General features: G+C 24.4%; 1 protein-coding gene across 1 annotated transcript in view; it reads right to left on the reverse strand.

The window, feature by feature from the left end:
* Positions 1–308: 308 nt before the first annotated feature.
* Positions 309–22,537, reverse strand: part of LOC132930121 (neurotrimin-like) — a 171,030-nt gene continuing 148,801 nt past the window's right edge. The window contains exons 9-10 of the mRNA XM_060995802.1: positions 7,026–7,103; positions 309–3,537 (exon numbers count right to left, since the gene is read on the reverse strand). Coding sequence (XP_060851785.1) covers positions 3,407–3,537; positions 7,026–7,103 — 209 coding nt within the window. The 3' untranslated portion in view covers positions 309–3,406. The remainder of the gene's footprint in view (positions 3,538–7,025; positions 7,104–22,537) is intronic.

Raw genomic sequence — 22,537 nt, forward strand, 5'->3', positions numbered from 1 at the left:
TAATTATATTTAGTATAAAATATATTAATACGTATACATACTATTATTATATAATTAAATTTCTGTTAAAACAGTTCAAAGAAATGTTTTATAAACATGTGTGATTTCTATTTTAAACAAATTCTTATCAGATAGGTAAATATTTTCAACTTTTTTCAAATATTAATACAATACCTACACGGCTATTATATAATTTTTAGCCGTGCAAGTAATCAAATAACTGAAATAAATAAAATGGTTTTACATTAATGAGATGATCAACCATTAATATGGTCGACCGCTTTCATTGTTCGTTTTGTAGACAGTAATATTATTTTGTATTTATTTTTATTCTTTAATAATATTTTTACACAATTACACAAATGATCATAAAAATAATTATTATGATTATTATGATTTATAATATTACTATTTCTATGTCAATGGACAAATGTGCACGTTTAGTAGTATACAATTTATATTATCAAGTGTCAGATTATTTGCGATCGAAAGCATATTATACAAAGACTTATACAATATATTATTAGAATAATAGAACAAATATCGTACTATAATAACATTTACGAAATAATTAAGACTATAAAATAAATGTTATTTTAACATATTATGTTACATTGTTATTTGTTACACATAAACAATACAGATCATCTTAATGTTATATAGACTTAAGTACAAGATTTATGAAATACAACTGATGACGGCCGATGTTACTTAATATTATTTAAGTATATAGGTAGGTACAAAATTGAGTGTCGTACCTAATCAAAATCAAATTTTTATAATATAGGTACGAATAAAAATTATTTTGAAATATAGGTATAGGAACATCACAGTAAGATTGAAAATATTTTTGAACAGTTATAAGCGTATAATATAATATTTTATTAGGAATAATATAGTATATTATAGATGTAGTTAGTATAGTAATATTATAAATAATGAACTTATTTTAGCTAATGAATGTTTTTAGCTACTATATGTGCGAATTCATTCCGACATACGTATACATAATATATGGTATAGTAGGTAACTGAAATATTGTAATTTATTATAATACGTATCGAAACGAAAACCATTAGAGATTTCAATAACAATTTTAAAAGATTTCACGTTGAAATACGCATACTATAGGAGAGTCGGCAAAGAAAAACGTGAAATGTTGAACCATCATGCCTATAACACGAATGAAAATACATAAAAGACAGCCAAAGGAAACATTTGATCTACTTTTGTGAAACGGCTATATTAATATTGCTTTATCCTCGACGGGAAGAAGTATTATACTGCACTAAATTCACTTTTATTTATAGACTTGAATCAAATAGTAATCGGTTAAAAACTCGAACGTGATTACGCGGCAAATAATTAGCTACTTTTCGTTTTTAATAAAACCATTGGATCCATTAAATTCCTGTAGCTGAACAAGTTGTGCTAGCTGTTTATACAGTTATTAATTATGAAGTTGAACATTGAAAAATGTGTTATTAAAGCACAAGTCGGTGAACATTGTGAGATCTTACGAGATCATTATTTATCATTACTAATTGTCGACGAAATGCACAGATATTATTAATTTTACTGTATTAAAATGTTTTATCAATAAATATAATATAATGTACCTACCTATATTGAATATACTTATAATACTTATGTACTATTAAACTATAATATTATAATATATAATACATGTTGTCTTATTTTTAAATACCTATAAACAAAATAAACAAAATGTCCCTAGTAAACAATTTGTTTAGAGTATTTTAAAAATTATTTTACACAGTAAATGATTCTTAAACTATAAAAATGTATTCTATGTAAAATCGACGGTCGTTTAAAGTATGATGCAACAGAGGTATCCATTTAACTTATGAATATTAGCTATGCAATAGCCAATAACACCAAACGAATACTTAATAATTTTAAATTATTTCTCATATCCTTATCATATTAATTTAAAAGATTTGCAGTGTATAGGGAGTATTTAGTGTAGGTATTGCAACTTATAAGTAAGATCACCGCGTATGATACGTATTATCATATTTGATTTATTTTACAATAATAACAACAATGATAATTATAATATATTATAATATTAGTCGTAGGTACCTAATACTGCGCATAAATGTGTTATAATTACAATGCAATGAATTTGGTGCGGATTTGAGAATAGTTCGGTATGGATACTGGATAGCATCAAATGATATGTACAAGTTTATGTTCGTTAAACATACGAATTTATCTTAAGTCGTAAAATAATACAGACATTTTCGTTAAACGATCATTATTATTTAATTAATGGAGAGCCAAGTTTACGGTACAAAATATACTTGATGCTCACTCATTCATTCAGTCTTTTTTTTTACCTAGCGTGATTTTACAAATGCGTATTTTTTTATTTTTTGCAACTAATTAAATTGTACACGCTTAATATAAATAGATATGCACACAAGACACAACACATTTTAATCAGACAAAAATATTAGACAGGACTAGTATAAAAAAATAATTCACTAAAACGAATCTACGATAATGGATAACAATATTATTTTCTTATAATTTATTTTAAGTTAAAACAATGCTAACGGAGTTCCTTTGTGTATAAAGTATTATGTACACATTATACACGCATATATATTTATAAATACTTATATATATTATATATATAATACATATGAAATAATATTATGTATTCACTATATTATATACACTTCTGTAAAATAAAATTATAGAATATACTTTAATCTTACTACAACATTTATTTTACTATCAATTAATTCTAATTTTTTTTTTTTTTTGTATGGTTCTTTTAACATTAAATACCTACGTATTACTTCAAAAAGTGTTGACGTTACTAAAAATATTTTTTTAGTTTATAAACAATATTTTTACATTTTTGAAAAATAATAATGGTTATTTTATTTTTTTGTTATTTTTTTAAGTTATTGTTCAGTGTATGTATTTAAAATGTATACGAGTTAGAAGTTGACTTAGAAATGTGAGATGTTATGATTTAAAAACAGTTAAAATTTAAAAAAATTATGACAATATATATTTTTTTCAAATGTTGATTCACAGTGGATTCAGACTATTTAAAATAAAAATCTAAAATGTAATACTTATTGAAATAATAAGTATTTACTGTTAAAAGAATCACCCTGTATATATACTTATTTATTATAATCTATTCGTAATACATGGTATTACGTGTTTAAATTCAAGTGTATAGTAATCAATACATTACTTCAAGAAATCGGACTAGAAAAATAAAATCAAACCACGAAAAAAGATCAAAAACATTTCAGACTTAACAACATAATATAGTATTATCTATGCATATAAGTAAATTATTATTATTATTATAAATCGTAAGTTTATTGGACAGTGTATATTTTGTAGTGTTTTGGAGTCACTCGTGCACGTACACCAACATTATTGCGCTTACAATTGCGGTGTAGAGAGCTAGACCGTGAGTTTGCGATCCGGAATCGTATTCTTCAAATTCACCATCATCGTCGTAATGTGTCTGCAATTCGTTATCTGCAAGATTACATGTATCACGTAAGTTTGATGACAATTGAATAATAATAATATTGTTATAAGTAGACTATAGACCCACGAAAAATTCTTTAATGAACTTATGACGGGGCACATAATCAAAGGTATTACAGTAAAACCTCGATAAGACGGAACTTCGGTAAAACGGAAACCCTGTTAATACGGAAAAATTGCATGGTCCCAAGCGATTCCGTCTCATCGAGGTTTTACTGTATTTGAAATTTAAGCTGTGTAATTTTTATTATAATTGTAAATGTTGTTCTTAAATAAATACTTTCTAATAAACTACGTACACGTTAGAAGATAATATTTAAGGATTATTTAAATGATACAGTAGAGTGCGCGTGTAACTAATGTAAAGAGTACTATATAAGAATCAAATCAAATCAAATAATTTTAGTTATAAAACTAAAACAAGTCAGTGAGCTCGATGCATAAACGAAAAATATCAATAGCACAAATAGTTTTTTTTAAATAATTTCTCCTATGCTATTTTAATCTATACGTCATAACTATACGAACATTAGGTATCCAATGTTTGGAATTGACCGAAATTACGCGACTTAAAGTACTGCGTCCCGGTTCGAAAAAGTAAATTTTAACGTTCTGTTTCACTTGAGTGCAATTAATGAAATAATTTGATCATCAAGAATGTCACCAAATTTAATATACAAACTGTTGCTGCACTATTATTTACAAGCTTCGAGGGGATCACTTATAACACGGTTCATGCTGCAAACGTACTTAGGTATAGTCGTAATGAATCATGGTTAATAAAAGGTAGACATTCTGCTGATGACACAGACAGTCGTAAAAGAGAGTAAAAGTTTGATGTAAAATATGAATCAGTGTAGAATATATTAATATAGTAATGATTAATACCTTAGTGTATCTTTTTTGTATTTTATTTTTTATTTTTACTATTTAAATAAGATTATTATTTTATATTATATATTATTATTATTTTCTCGATCCCATGAGGGTTAACCCCTATCTTCCACCCATGGGCACGCCCCTGACTGTAGATGACTTTGATGGTGATAAAGTCATATGCTTTGTACACTGCCATACACTATGATCTCTAGATAGAATAGAATTTTTCAAGATCTCTTTTCTCTTTGGCACAATGAACGGGGAATTAAAGTTAACAAAAGCAAGTCACTGTATTGCAGTTTCATTATATAGTACATTATGAGAAATTGAGAATGTCCTTCTCGTATACATTGACCGCCAACTTTTCCCACCGCAACAAAATACTCATTACTTATTAGGAGTAATATTTAACCAACGGCTTACCTGCGAAACACATGTATGAACTATCAATGAAAATTATTAAATGACAGAATGACAGATATAGGTGACTATCTTAACTTTTATAACATCAATATCCAATTGGCAATTACTCCGCCCGTGCGTTATCATGCCATCTGTTACTAATATCAGTCTTACTAATTGAATATTGTTAACTAATTACAGATCGTAAAAATTATAAATAAAGAAAAAATTGTAATTTATTAAGTCATAAAATCATAACTTATGGCAGCATAATGCTATTATTATTATAATAAATTATTAATTTGATATAATACCCAACAATATTAAGTAAATTAATTAGAATATTTTATTATTTTTTTATAATGGTCTCATTATAAATTCAATTACGTGGTTGAATAATAATTAATATAAGATTACAACAATTTGTATTGATCTAAATTATTGTACAGGTCGATTTGTTCATAATTTAAAAGATCAACTCCAAGCTCTGATATAAAATATAAAGATATTATAATACCTACAAGGCTACAACACCACAATATATTTAACATATCATTGTCCATTATATAAATCAAGAAATGATACCATCAAGGACCCATTTCAAGATTAAAAAAAGATTATGAAGTGAAGTGCTTATGTTTCTTCAGACCCATGATAATTCATTGTTCTAAATGTCATAGGTGACTTGAATTTTATGGTTTGGTTAATAATTATCATAAAGGAGCGGTCAGAATTCCATACGTTTGAGTGGTCATTATCATCGCATGGCTTTAAAGTCTGGAAAGTTAAAACTCGTTTAGGTACATCATGGACATCGTGTCTTATGGACAAAATATTATCTACATTTTTGTATTTATTTGAATAGGTATGTACTTAACATTTAAACCATTTATAGTTAATTTAAAGCACAATCACAAATTATTGTCGAGAATATGATATTTTATAAATTGAATTTGTCCATACTATCTTATGACGAGTTGTAAGTTAAATTAAATTTAATACACCGTGTATCATGGAGATATGACAATTTTACATGAAAATTAGATTCGAATGTGTTAGGTCATTATGATACACCATATATATATAAAAAATAAAAGTTTGAAAAGGTTTTAGGATTATTAAATAATCCTTAAATTGTGTAAATTAAAATAATAAAATGTTTGTATTTTTTGAATCACGATAAATATTATTTTTTTGGCGTTCTTCTAATAATGTCTAACATTATGTGTTTTATGCGTAGTACTGCAGTAGTGCAATTAAATGCGTCAATAAGTATTTATGTTAACAAAAATCTGAAATGGTAAACGTACACATTACATCCAACAGTAATTATTACAGAAAACATGAAACTGATACAAATTAATGAAATATTGTTTGAGTCAAACAATTATTATTATTATATTATATAACAGTGCATAATGAGTATATATATATTATGAACAATATATATTTAAATGACGTAATAAGTAATACATAAATATAAAATAAAACTTGCTTTCTTCAAATACGGTAAACGATAATAGCCTGTTTTAAAAGAAAACTTTACCGAGGAATCTACTAAAAGTTTTAGTGAAAAATATAAACTGCCTCATTTTTATGTGTACGAAAAATGTGTGCTCCGGGCGAATCAAAAATTATAAACATGAGGTAAAAAAAAAAAAAATAAGAATCTTTCGGTTTAGGTTATTACCGTTATTATAACTGAACCTTTTTTTTTTTGGGTCTTCGTTCTTTATATTGCAAATTATATTCTAGTTTTCTCTCGACGACTCAGTGTGTTTGACACACAGGACTACGGCACAAGTTATGAGCCGTGTTTGTTTGTTTTTTTATTATTATTATTATTACTATTTAGAGTTGAAGAAACAAAATAAGTGAAAAAACGTTATGATGTTTTTATTATTCCCTTTTTTTTATTTTTACTTAAAACGAAAAAATAAATCTGTGTTAACTTCTCGATGTACCTAAGCATTTTAAATTGGTTGTGTACAGTCTGACGCACTCGCACAATAATCCAATCAGAACGAAACCTCCCCTAGACGGTAAACGTTTTGCTTAACATTATCGCATTGTAGTATTGGTGCATTATACTTTTTTTGCGCACTCTGTACCCTATTGAACGCATAGGATGAATACGAAAATCATGGGAGGTGAAATGTAATTTTATGGGTTCGACACAAACGGTTATGACGTACTTTCGTCCTTCGATAAGAACGCCGAGTCTCTAATATCATTCGATTGCACTCGTATTCTGGTCCGGTTACGGTTCTTGTCTATAAAAGAAAAAAAACAAATAATAATATATTAGTATAAATAAGCAAAACATTATTATCGTATAAATGGGACGTGCCAATTCAAAAACACAATACTTTGTAGGCCCCCACTAACACATATTTTTTTTTTATTTGTATGCAGTGTATCGATAATCGATATAAATGCAACGTTTGATGATCTACCTATTATTATATTATTATCACAGCAATTTTGTTTTCTAATAAAACTGTGTTATAAATAGTGGCTGTGAACTGACACAGCACTTCAAATAAAATGTATAAGACTAAATAAACGTCTAATTTTTTTATTGCCATCTCGTGACATATTTCATATTTTTATTCCCATTAAACGGCTCCAATTGTATTGGTTCGTTTACCATATGTTGTGGTTTTCGGGGAGTAAAAATTATATTAATAAATGAATACAGTTGAATACACTTAGTGATCTATAGTAGGTATTATAATGGTAGCATTGCACCATATCATAAGTGCAGATGATGAGGATTAACAGTTATAGCTAGCATACACTATAATATTACGACTTTACGAGTATAATATGGTATCAACGCTACATTGTTCTGTTTTATCGATCTTCATTATTTAAACGTTTGTGATGTGTAATTCCTGGTAAAGGATTACATTTCAATCGTGCGAATAGTCTGCTCGTAAATGCGTACAGGGCTGTTTGTAAACTTCCATGATTGGAATTTAAAATCCTAAAGGAAAATGATAGATTATTTTTTATTTTTATTACTAAAATATATGTGATGTTATGTTTGAGTGTTTGACAAAGATTAATTTTTAATTATTAGACTGTATAGGTACTATAGGTACTTATATTCCATAAAGTACGTTTAATTGTATGTTTAAAGAATAACGATGATAATATTATAATGCCAAATACCTAATAGGAAATGCCTTAAACTCAGGCGTATCTAGGTATACTAACTGTGTAGTAGGTATCGTTTATATTAAAATGTAGAAATGGTTGTAAAATTAGTTTATATTAGTTATAATAATTTTTTGACAGTTACACAGTTAAATAGTATTATTTAATGAAATCAATTAGTAGCTGTAAATAATAATAATATCAATAAAACAAATAGATGTATTTACTTTTAAAATAAAAATAAATATGTTTTATATATATTTAAATTAAATTGCTTATTACATAATATTTGATTTTCACAAAACCAAAAATGTTATAGTTTTTAGTAAAATATTATAAAATTGTTTTCATAATACATATAAAACAGTATTAGTGTTATTATTACACTTAGGTATATTCTAAATTGCATGCAACGATATTAGTGTTTAAAATATTGTTTGTATATTATTGTGAAGAGTATATATTTTTTTAAATCGTAGAAAAAGCACGAATTTAATGTATTTAAATTAAATATTTTTGAGTACATATATTTAAAATTTAAAATTTAGAATATTATAATTTTATTATTTAAATATTTAAGGAATAAGTTAACATAACTGAACTTATTATTTTTCGAAAATTTATTTAAATATGGTTATTTATATGGGGCATAATAAATTCCGAAAAAAAAATTATATAATGTAGTTGCGCAATGCGCATTACGAAATTAATCAATATTAATTTATTATATTGTACAATGTTATATAGATTATAATAAAATATAGTAAATTTGATCGTTGTTATTTCAATAATATACCTACAATTTTATTTGTGACAAAGTTAAAAAAACGGTAAATTAAAATAATCACAAATATTTTATTGGGTTTCTTTTGAAATATAATATTATATAAATTAATATATTTACAATAGTATAACAATTTAATAATACCAAACTTAATTAGAACTTGTAGAAACAAATTTACAACTTTAGGAAAACGTATAAATATTAATTTAATAATGAAAACTCTATACTTCGAAATTTTAATAATGAACTTTATATTTCAAAATTTTAATCATAATATAATATAACAATTAAAAAAAATAGGTTATAATACAAACACTTTTATCGTTATTTTTAAATTAATTGTTGGGATGCATAGACATAAACATAAAACCAATAGCGGAACTTACTGTCAGTGCTTAATAATTCGTGAGAATGTGAGATATAGTTTTAAATCTTAATAAACTTATAACTTTCGTCCAAATTCAAATTTAAAACGTCTAAAAAAATTGTCTTTATACATTTTTAGATATTATGGTTTCAGTATAAATTAGTTATGATGAATATTGTAAAAAATTTCAAAACTTAAATACTAAAATAAAAGTTTATATGAACTATTGACGAAATTTGTCAAAATTCTAACACATGCATACAAAAAAATTGTGTAAGATGTCTTACTAAAATTTCGTTAGAAACAGAGCAATACTGATACATTTAAAATATATACGTTGACTTTTTTTCGTATGCTTATAGTTTTTTTCAATTAAATAAAGTCATGGTATTTGGTGGTTCTATATATAATACTCAATAAAATTAAAAATAATTAATTTTAGATATTATAATGCTTTTGCAAAGTGAAAAGAGTCTATAATCATTATTTAATATTCATTACGGTTTTATCTTATATTTTAGTACAAGAAAGCTTTTTTACTTCAATAATACGTTTTATTGTAAAAACAAAAATTTAATGAATAGCTTCAGAAAAAAATATATACAAAAAAGTTAAATAATATATACAATTGCACGTCAATAAATTTTACGTTTTCAATAATTGTGTTACACTTACCTACTTTTATTACTATAAAGTTTATAATATATTTATTTAAAATTTGAAATAACTTAGATTTAGCATAATCATAATGTAATTAATAGCTCACTAAAGGTTGTAAAAAAATGATAACGATCTATGTTTATTATTTTGACAGGTGTATATGCACAAGATTATTATTTACCCTATAAATTAATTTTAATTAAAAAATTAATTAATTAATTAATTAATTACAATGAATTTATTTGTCGATAACCAACTATAAAAATGTATGTAATTCAATTTCTACAAATATTTACTGCCTACATGATATATTAAAATATTTCATATTCAAATACATTTTTCAATCTAAAATCGCAATTCAGAAATAACTTTAGATAAAACGTGTTAAATAGATATTTCACCAATGAATATATTATACATAACTAACATAACTAAGCTCTATACTAGAATACCATCAATTAAATAAATAAACCATAAAAAATCGACATCGGTAATGATAGAGATACAAATGATATAGACTCTGACACAGATAAAACGTCCTGGTAAGGTTCACCAATATAGATTAAACGTTTCCGCTCCCTAGGATCTACGCCAAAAGCAAAGTCCATTAACCAGGGGATTACTTCACAATATACATCTAATAACCGCAATGCCACCTTAGTTGAAAATGATTTAAACAGCCTCCCCCCCCGTTTAGATGAATATGGATATAGAGAAACAAGTAATCAAAACCCCATCTCCACATATATAAATTATAAAATCCAAAAAAAAAAATAATTTCTCCGTTTGTCGTGAGAAAATGAAAAAATCACTTAGCCCGCAGTCGATCTCGTATGTAAGAGTTTAACAAACAGCTTAGAAATTACTGCCAATTCTAAATTATTTAAAACCACTTCTGGTTAACCCAACTAAAGGAACTTAAAAGAAACTGGCCTAGTCGCCTAGAGACAAATCCAACAAATCAAAACTAAAACAATCAATTACAAACAGCTGTTAATAGATTAGTTATAGATAATCTCATATCATGTGAAATGTAAAAGTAAATATTAAATGTTGACGTACATGATATAGGTACAATTTTTAATATTTTAGTTTAATTTTAGTGGTAACTATACTTCATAGAAATATATATTTTTTTTTGAAAACATTTTTTTAAATAAAACTAAAAACCACAACAGATATTGTTTAAATATTAATTTGTGACTTGATAAATATTTTAATAGAATGAATATAATATTTATATATAAATTTCACTTGTTGGTAAACAATATTATCATAAAATGACCAATTTTATTTATTTTTAAATACAACTTTACTCTGTAGAATTGTAATAGTAAGTAAACGTAACGAAATTATGCATACGTCGTACCTACATGTAATTTTATTCCAGCGAGACAATATGTTTGTTATAGGCGATGGTTTTTAATTGATAATTTCAATAGTTAACGAGACTTTAGCCGTTTAAAAATTGTATTGTTTAAAATATATTATAAAGTTAATTGATCCAAATACATCCATTCTCGGTTTCGAGGTTATGTTAAATAATGATAGTGAACGATCATATAAGTATCTTTATACAATATATATTACATATTACGCATCTATAAAATATAGCAAAGATAAAAAAAAATTATACTGTTATAAAATAAAAAATAAAAAAAATATCACGTTTACCAAATTTATAAGTTAGTTAAAAATTAAATAAAAAGAGTTTTTAAATACTACCTATCTACTAGTAATTACTATTAATTATATTTTAATTGATACGACACAATAATGAACTTAAATTGAAATTATTTAATTGATTTTTGAAAAATAGATGTACATAAAAGTTATTAGTGGACTAAGAAATATTAATTATTTAACTTTCCGTTCAGTTGGAATATATTATAATAGTATTTAATATTAAAATATTAAATAATCCGTAGTTGATGGTTGCTAATATTGTAGGTAATTAATGTATAGTTAATTAAAATTAGTTTTGTATTAAAAAGCAGCGGTTCTAATGATTAAACACCACGATAAATGTATATTTTGAAGGAAGAGCTTTCACGTAATTATACCGTTTAAGACGAATAAGTTATTATTAATTTTAATATATTATTTCATCTCGGCGCTAAATATTATCTTCATATATTTGGCTTCAAAACTTTAATATATGACATATATTTTGAATCTGATCGAATCATTCAATTATATATTTATGATCATTACCAAGCCATATAGATTTATACATACAATTTTAATGAAAGCACAATATTGTATTAAAAAACTGAATGTTCCTGCTTCGAAAACTTCGAAGTTTAATTCATTTATAAAAACATAATATAACGTAGTCATAATAGATTATTTTATAATAGGTTTATAACGTTTATTACAACGTTTTAAAATTTTCAATATTTTAAAAATCATCATACTTACTAATCAAAATAATTCCACTGATAAATTTTTAGATTCTGAGTGGACTAATGGATGTATTTATTTTACAATTTTTTACTTTGCATATTATATATTATGTATACAGTTACAGTATACACAATATTAGTCGAAATAATGCTTCAATTAATATTTTTGAGAATAGTTTTGGATACAGTCGATACAGAATTATATTTAATTTGTATTTTAAAGAGGTCAAAATTAAAAATTCCAAGCGTTTTTCAAAATCACCATAAAAAAAAAAATTAAAAAAATAAGGCAGAAAAAGGAATTTTTACTCAAATCTAGTATTGATAAAAATTATTTACAAAAAATGCTTCCTGTAAAATTTCAAAATAGAAAAAAAAATTATGAATTGAGTATACATATAAGTACCTGCCTAAGTCAGTTGAGTCTTGAGTGTATACTGTATAAATTATATGTATTTAAATAAAATTATGTGTTATAATTTCAAAATTATTACTTTGGTGAATAATACACATTATTTTAAGAACTAACATAGGTTTAGTTTTAGTTGGGCCTGCAAATTATGTTTACGACTTTATAATGAATTACGAATTATGCCAATCAAGGATGCTTTATATGGTATACAAAGTGATCCGTTTAATGAAAAAACACTTATTATTTCCACAAATATAGGTACTAACGTTTTAAAAAAATATTTTTTACTAATTTTTCATCATTGATATTTTTTAATGAAAATATTAATTTTTAATTTAATATTTTGATGTAAAATATAATTTGGTCTATTTCGATTAATTAAAATAACATTTTGGACAAATAGATTATTAGTTAAGTATTTGAAGTCAAATGAGCAGTGTAATAATTTATCAACATTATTCAGGATACCGTGTACTAAATTTACTATATCACTTATTCACTTCATTCAGTTCATTAAATTTTTAAATATCTAAATATATTAAAATACTCGTCTAAAATTTGATTTTTATATATCGCAATTTCCAAAAAATGTCGTACTTTGATATAAGAAATTAAAAATGTACGTGGAATTAAAACAATTAAAATATAATAACGAGGAAAAATGGTCATAAAATACATTTTGTATTTTAACAACTTAAATTTATTTCAAAAAATATTTTTAAAAACGTTAGTAGTTTATGAAATAATGAGTGTCTTAAATTAATTAATAGATCACTCGGTATAATACCTACGTATTATTTATTATAATTTATAATGCACCTATCTGTGATTTCAAGGTCATGGTGTGCGTTATCATGTAATATGCCAATAAATACCACATAACATCAAGATGAACCGATCTTGTACTTTATTTTATTTTTTCATAAACGTTATCATATTACAGGGAAACTAACGATGATAAAATCGAATTTCACATCTAGTGTTGAAGTATAAATAACATATTATTATATTATGTATATTAACATTAAAATATACATAATATGTTTATAATATGTATGGATATTATGCACTCGCGAAATTTTGCTCTGTTCATCCCGTTAATGTGCATCACATCGATACAGACATTTGCAAAATACTATTGTAAATGTATGAAAAAAATTGGTTAACATTTATTGGGCTTAAATACGTATATAATGTGAGAATTTGTATCTTTTTATCGTAGGAATAATATTAATTCATGTATTATAATAAACAGTTTTCATGTAAAAACTCAAAACAATCATTTTTATAATGCCACGATGTTGTTTTTGTTCACCGCTCCGACATAAACGTTGCGCCACCGCAAAGGGTAATTTTTCAATTATTAGATCAACACACACACACACGCTCGTGCCAACAAACACATATGTCATAATGTATTATTATATAGGTACGCGTGTACATAATAATATTATATGATAATAAAATATAAAAAAAAAACAGATCAACAATGGATTTAAAAAAAAACCGACTTTTTCAACTATAATAATAAAAGCAGCAACATTAATAGCAATCGACGCAATGCGAAATATACAAATAACAAACAAACGGCGTCGTCAATCAATCAACACGACGACAAATCGCGCCGCTATATACGCATTATATTATGAGGAGGGACGCAATGACGACCACAACGGCACTGGTACACGCGCGTACAAACATCACGTGCCATTGACGATTGTACACATATTATAAGTGTATAATGTAATATATTGTGTATATGTATACTAATATGATATTTTCCATTTATTTTATTATTCCAAAATATGTGTGTGTGTGTGTGTGTGAGGAGGATTGGTGGTAGCAAACGAGGGACATGAAAAAAAAAAATGATAATAATAATAATAATAATAAAAAACTTATGGAAAGAAAAGCAATAAATTATGATTTCCTGTGTGACCTGTGTATGTGTGTGTGTGTATATGTGTGTCTTTTAACCACTCTGCACCCCTTTGCTATAACGACAGCCCCTGTACACTTCCGGCCATGGTCGACAATAATAATAGTTTGGCTCCGTTCAATTCGGTACATATTATACGCGCGTACCGTATCATTTTAGGTCAGACGTATGTCGCCGACCGTATTTGCGTTCTTATTATTTATCGTTTTCCTACCGACCGACACCATTCACGCCCCTCTACCCGCTCCCCACCACCGAGACCACCCCGCTGCCGTCCATCGACGACGGACGCCACTGCAGAATTTCGCATATATAGGTACATTATATTGTATATTTTTATATACATCTATCGGATCCCGATCTATGGACACAGTTTGATTTGCACGCGACAAGGGCGAAAACATACGCACCACTACCCCATTTGCCACTTTAATCTACGTAAATACAGGTACATGGAAAATATTATTATACACTTAACGGACGTCGTGGCCGAACCGGAATGGGTTGGAACGGGTGACTTGTGTACACATTGTGCATAACGATGATATACGTATATAATAATACTGCCATACAGGTGACGAATAACCCACGCAGTACCTACATGTATTTATTTATTTGATAATATGTGTGCTAAGATCCAATAACAATGTTTAAAATAATGACAACAAATTAAAGCGATGTTAACGATAAAAATAATAATAATAATAATACAATTTTTTTAGTAAGAAAAAGTGATAAACTTAAAATTAATAAAGTAATAATAATAATTAAATAATTATTGAAGATATTCAATTGTGATTAGCGAAAATTAAAGGACACTCGTCAAATAAGTAACGCATTATCCGTAAAATTGGTGGATTGGTAGAATAATTATTTTATTAGTCAAACTATAATAATATATCAGTAGACCGAATGACTTTATTCGAAACAAGGAAAGAACAAAACGTTAGAACACAGGTATCTTATTTTCTGTTCAAGAGATTCAGATTTAAACAACGTAGTAATGATGCATAAGAAGAATGGGATTTTGTATGAATATCGTATTTACTACATACAAAATGCAAAAAATAATTTTTCTATGTATGCAACATATAAGTAGAATATTGAACTGAATGACTGTCACAATAAACGTATTCTCCAACGTGGTCATTCTACGGCATTTTAAATAAGCTCATGCATGTTTATTCTACATTATTTATTATCGTAAAAATAAAAAATAAATAGAGTATAATATTGTAAAAATTTATAAAAATCTTTGTTTAGTTGTAATTTATTAAATTTAAAAATCTAGTTATTTAACTTCATAACCATTGTACAATAAATGGATGTACAAACACTAAATATTGTAAATTTAGTTTGATAAGGAAAATGTATCAATACAAAAATAAGAAATGTACCTACAAAATATTATTATATTTTTATTATTTTTTTTTTATATAGGTATACATATTATATAAATATGTGAATTATTTAGTTACGCATGTAATAAGCTGGTACACGTGTATGGATGTAAAAAGAGATGAGTATAATATTTCAATGCAATTTATACGTATTATGACGTCAATTCGTTGAACTGTGAAATTATAGTTATTACACGAACCGTTTGACGAAGAATTGTCTTCAATGAAGTATCGAAAATATAAGTTACGAGCAAAGGACTCTTGTGCACTTCATAAACTATAAAATAATATTGTGCGCTTTCAAACATCAAAATTGTTCAAGAAATTGCGTGGTTTGATAAATATATAATTATATTATTACATTACATTACTATTTTTGTTTATTTATTTAATATAATATTTTAAAGTTATTTATCTTTTAAGGATCTTTATTTTTATTGAAAATATAATCTGTGATAAAAGCAATATTTCTTTATGATTTAAAATATTATTTTTGTTATTAATAAGAACATAAATTATGTTTAACTCATATTAAAAGATCTGGAGATCGATAATTCAAAATATCTAATCAAAACATACAATTTAATTTCTAACAATTTGACCATGCTCTAAGTTTCAATAACCACCAAATATTAAAAGGAATAATATGTTATTCGCTGTACTATTATATAACTACTTTGTGCTTACTTAGCATAACTGTTGCCTGCAACAATCAACCGAGAAAAATATTTATATAAATCAGCAAGTTAATATTGTGCAGTGTATTACATACATTAAGATGACCTGTAATGTTTTCCTGTTGTCTGTAACACTGAAAAATCAGTGAATCATATCGTTATATCGAATGGAATCATATAAATGTAATATTTAGTTAATTATAAATTTATAGCAGGCACACAGTTTGTAAAATTGTAAAAGAGTATTTCGAGATAGCTGATAATTTGTTGAACAGCGTTGTATGACTGTAAAGCTAAAGTACACTCAAGGATTGTTTATTTATTTTTGATAGTATAAAAAAAACAATACCGTGTGTGATGGTAATAACACCAATGGTTGTGTAAAAAATTGTACAAAATGTTTAGATGAAAAAAAGAAGTAGAAGTACAACATTTAACGGTTATGAGACAACTTAGTGCGCATTATATTTATATTTATTTATATAATATTGTGTTTATATATTTAAGCAAACATATTATATAAAAATATATTTGTCTAACAAATTCAGTCAAATTCTTTGACGCGTTAGAATACCTATAAACAATTATTAATAACTGTAAAAAGTTTTAGGGATGCAACTTGATAACTCTTACTGGAAACTCGGCTCCTTGTGGGGAAATCAACGTTAATTTGTTGTATATTATTTACCAGCTAGTAATTGTAACGTTGACATACTTATTATGCTGTAAAAGCCATTAAAGTTTAAATTAAGCGAGGTTATAAACTCAATGCTATACCCGTTCAAATACGCATTTGTTAACGAAATATTATCAAACAATAAATTATTATATTAGGCGTACCTATAACAGATGATTATGTTGTATTTGGTATCTCTGATACACTATACGTATACAAAACAAGTTCTGCTATTAAAAAAACAAGACGCATAATAACTCTTCCTCGTTTATATTACAATACATTATATGAAGTACAAAATACACCAATCTAATATATTAAAATGATTTATTAAACTCTAATAATGGATATCATCATGAATAAAATAAAATGATTGTTATGTTTTATATTATTATAAAGGTATTTGTACATGCATTTATTTATATGTTTATTAAATTTAATACAAAACTGACGATAGGAGAAAAAAATAATATTACAATTTATATATAATTGTATTTATTATTTATTATTTTACATTTATTTTATAAGAAAATACATAATAATGTCATTGAGTAAATATTGTATTTTTAAATGAATACACTTGAATAATATATTTTTTCTTCTTATACCATCTTAATTATATAATATATATAGAGAGAGAATATAGATATGAATTTTACAAATGTGTGTACTATAAATATATTAAGAAATATATTAAGGTTTTACAAATAAAATTAATATCACTGTAACGTCATTTTTAAATTCTGGATTTTTTTCTCGGGTAATTTAAATTCTTATGATTGACAAAAAAAAGAAAAGATATTCGTTTACGAATATTGACTGTGGAACTTATACGTTATATTTATTTTACACAATTATTTAAAAACTTGAAAACCAGAAATAAAGTAACTATTGGTAAGTATACATACTACCTACTAAAAAATAAAATAATTTTAATATTCTTTTTAAGTCAAATGCGTTTGTTTTTATTTTTCAATTGATTTCAAGCCTAAACTTTTTGGTTGTATTGGTTAGTAGTTAATTTATTATTTTATTGTACTGGTTGTTGTATATTTTAATGATGCACTTAATTTGGCCAACAGTTTTTTTTATTTCCTTAAGCTTATGCGGTATGCCTGAAGCAAAATGTTGATATCTTTTATACATTTAATAATTTTCATAATTTATGCAATGAAATCGAAAACTGTTCACTACTTTAAATGTTAACTAACTATTTGATAATTTATCGAAATAATTATGTTTATTTCAATATAATAAAATAATTAAAGTATGGATTCTGGAAAGTATAAGTATTTAAGCATCATTTATGTGTAAATATACCATAATGATCAATTCTAACCTACTTATATATTTTAATAAATAATTAATAATACAACCAACTATTAGTAACGACCTAAACATAAATTGCAATATGACATGATAATAGTATGTAATAATATAGTATTCCGTGTAAATTAATATGTTTATTTTATAGGAAAATTATATATGTAGTTACATATAATTATTATTTAAAATTTTGAATTTTCATCTATTATAGTTTTATCAAAATTTTTAACTATACGTTTTAATTTACGATTTAAGTAATTATTCGATACAAATTTATAGGTTGCCTATGTATGTTAGTAGGATTTGAATTTATTTATATTTCAATTTATAGAAGTCTATATAAATATATATATTTTCAATGTTAAGCGTAGTAAAAATATAAACTTGATGATTAAAAAATAATAATTTATTCGATAGAATGTGTTTATTGTTCATAAATAAACATTTAGATTTAGATATTTAGATTTTCATTGGAATAATTAGAGATTAAAAGTATTTCAAATCGATCATGAAAAAGTTTTATATTTTACAAAAAATTTACATAAACTTACATAAAATAAATATGAATTTGATTTAAATTTATTTTGCGTTTAATGTATAATAAAGTTCTTATTTTTATTATTTATATTATAATTTCCGATACATTCAAAAACATTTATATTAAAACATTTTTTTTTTTATAACGAATAGATTTTGTATAACAAACTATATCTTTTGAATAGTAAAATTAGTAATAAATTAACTTACAACCCAAATCGGGCGGTGAAATAAATTAAATTAAAATATTATTTATTATAATATTTATAATATATTAATTATCATAAATTTAAATTAATTTCTGTGATTTTCAAAGAATATCCAATGATTAATAAATGTATTTGTTTAATATTATATTGAGATAAATCATTTAAAATAAATAGCAGTGCTCAAGTACCTATTTAATAAGAATTTAAATAAAAAAAAAAATTATTTTCTATTCTATAATTTTTTTTTTTTTTTTTAGGTAAACAAATCATTTAATGGAAATGAGCTCTAACAAATTAATATTTATTTATCTAATATTTACTTTCATAGTTTAATTGTGAACTTCCTTATTTATTTTTTATTTAATTTTAGTTTTACATTACATTAATGGTAAGTTATATTAGAAAATATAGTATAATATATGGAGTGATTCGAGTTGTGTAAATAAACATTTAGTATCAAATTGAAAACAAAATTAATTTAAAATAAATAACCAATATTTTTAAATTTAAAAATAAAATTGTTTATTTATTTTACGATAGAATAGTACATTAAATATTATATATTTATAATTTATATATTTGAAAAGAATGAAGTTAATCGTTGCTAAAATAATTGTGCACAAATCTTTGAGATTATTTATATTATATATACGATATATCTAATATCTATTATTTAATATTCATTTTTCATAGTTCTAAGTGTATAAAAGTATATCTGAAGAAAAATATTACACGATTAAATTCTTATAATTGTGTCATTGATTTATTATATAAAGAATTTAATAATACATCAATTGGTGTGCAATAATATGCTATAGAGTTGCTTCAATAAATACTATAAGTAACGCCTGAGTATATAACTGTGTAGGTTTTTAAGTTCTTAAAAAAATTAAGTTTTGTTTACAGTAATTAGGTTTTAATTAATTAAATACCTTTATATTTCATTTTGTACAAATACAATGTTTATAAATCGTTTATAAACTTTATAAATACACCCAATTAAGAACATCAACGTATTTTCATAGAAACGAATATTAAGTTTAAATAAAAAAATAAATAAGAACGTTTGAAATACATTTTAATTTTTACTTTGTATTTTACCATCAATTGTCAGAAAAGTATTGTATAATAAAATATTAAGTAAAACAAATATAATTGTCATTTTTACAAATTAATGAAATATAAAATAAATATAATAACAATAATCATATATATATATATTATAATACCTATACAATTTTAATTATTTACCGTAATATTCACGTTATATAAGATTAAAATAAATATTAGATAAGTTTTAGGATTTTGAAAGTTACGTTTTGGAATATACATCGTTTAAATTGTTAAGTTTTTTAAAACTTTATTGTTTAATTATTATTATAAATTGTAAATTGTAAATTATAATTGCCGCTAAATTGTAGGTATGACTATTATTATGTTCAATTCTATAAAATATCTTATGCAGTTTTTAAAAAAAATTATACATACTTCTAAAACATTTTTTCTTAAATTTGAGTATCTAAAATATGATCGGTTATTGAAAATGTGTCAACGCAATAATATTAATAAATTATATTATCGTATATGTTCTAACATTGATTTTTTTTTCCTTTTAATAATATATTAATTTAATAAGCTAATGTCGTTTTTTAGTCTATTTTTTACACTAAAATATTCAGTACCTATATAATAATGGTTAAACATTTAGAATTTAATTAACCATTCGCTCAACAAGGCTGTTTAAATATTAAGATTTGGGTTACGTTTTGGGTACGTATGGAATGGCATACAGGGAATAAGATTACTGTGAAGCTTCGTGAGTCATGACCAATTTCGCTTACATAGCAGATTATCATATTCAAGAAGCAATAGTTTAATGTACCTATAATCTAAATATAGTATTGAGTATACACTTACACAAGCTAGATAACTTAACCAATAAATATAATAATGTATTCTGTGTAAGTTATACATATTAAATAATGCATTTTCGTATACGGAATAATGATAAAATAAAAAATGTATATATATATCCTACATTAGGTTCATTATATCTGAAAATAAAAATGTAATTTTAATTAAAAATAAAATATTATAAAATAGGACCAACAAAGTATATAAAAATAAAGTAGAAAACTAGTGCATTTTTCAGAGATAATTAAATAATTAATAAATAGAAGTAATCTATAGTGGTTGGTATTTAATTTAGTTAATTAAAGTTATTAGTTTTATCTTTTATCCACAAAAAATAATAAAATAAAATTTATAAATATTTTGACTCTTAGCTAATAGCATGGAAGTTTTAAATAAAATAGGTAACATTTTTTTTTATCATGTAGAAATAGTGTTTATGGGGTTATATACAAATACAGTCATTATTATGACTCAATAACAAAGCAAAATCATTCCAAAAGATACGTGTAAGTCGTGGTTTGTATGTATTATCACCGAGTAAAAAGCAACTAACTATTAGGTGCAGAAGTAAAAGCTAAAAAACGGTATTTATTAATATTAAAAAAAATTCAAATAATGGACAGAGTTGTGGTACATTAAACACATTTTAGACTTTTCATTAACCTAGTAGTTTAGCGATCCGTGAGAATTAAGTGAAAATTAAAAACGTGTTTTTCTCACAACTAAGTAACAAATGAGACATGTAATTGGGTGAGTCCTTCGATAATTTTGACGTTACGATTTAACACATCCACACACATGCGAGCATGTACTTTCAACACAGATTTACAGAGTGATTTACCGAGTATGATCAACCTCACTTTTTATTTAATGATACATTTATTCAAATTTTGATTTTTTTTAAATTCTTGAGATAATTTGTAATATTTAAAATGTGAACATTATTTTTTTTTTTAATGAGAATCCCTTTTTTACTCTCAATAATTCGATAATTTTTTTGAAAATTTGTATGTACCTATATAAATTTATAAATTTACCTAGAATAGTTTCCTAGTTATCAGAATGTTTATACTTAGGATAATATTTAAAATTTTAAAATTGTAAGTAGTTAGGTACGTTGAATTTTTAATTCGTGTTACGAAAATATAAAAAAAATAATCGGAAGTAGTATTTATTGAACATGGACCATTTTTAAAAATAATAAATATTGATAGATTAATATAAATTTCTAAAACTTTC

This window comes from Rhopalosiphum padi, chromosome 4 (assembly GCF_020882245.1).
Source record: "Rhopalosiphum padi isolate XX-2018 chromosome 4, ASM2088224v1, whole genome shotgun sequence".
NCBI lineage: Eukaryota > Metazoa > Arthropoda > Insecta > Hemiptera > Aphididae > Rhopalosiphum > Rhopalosiphum padi.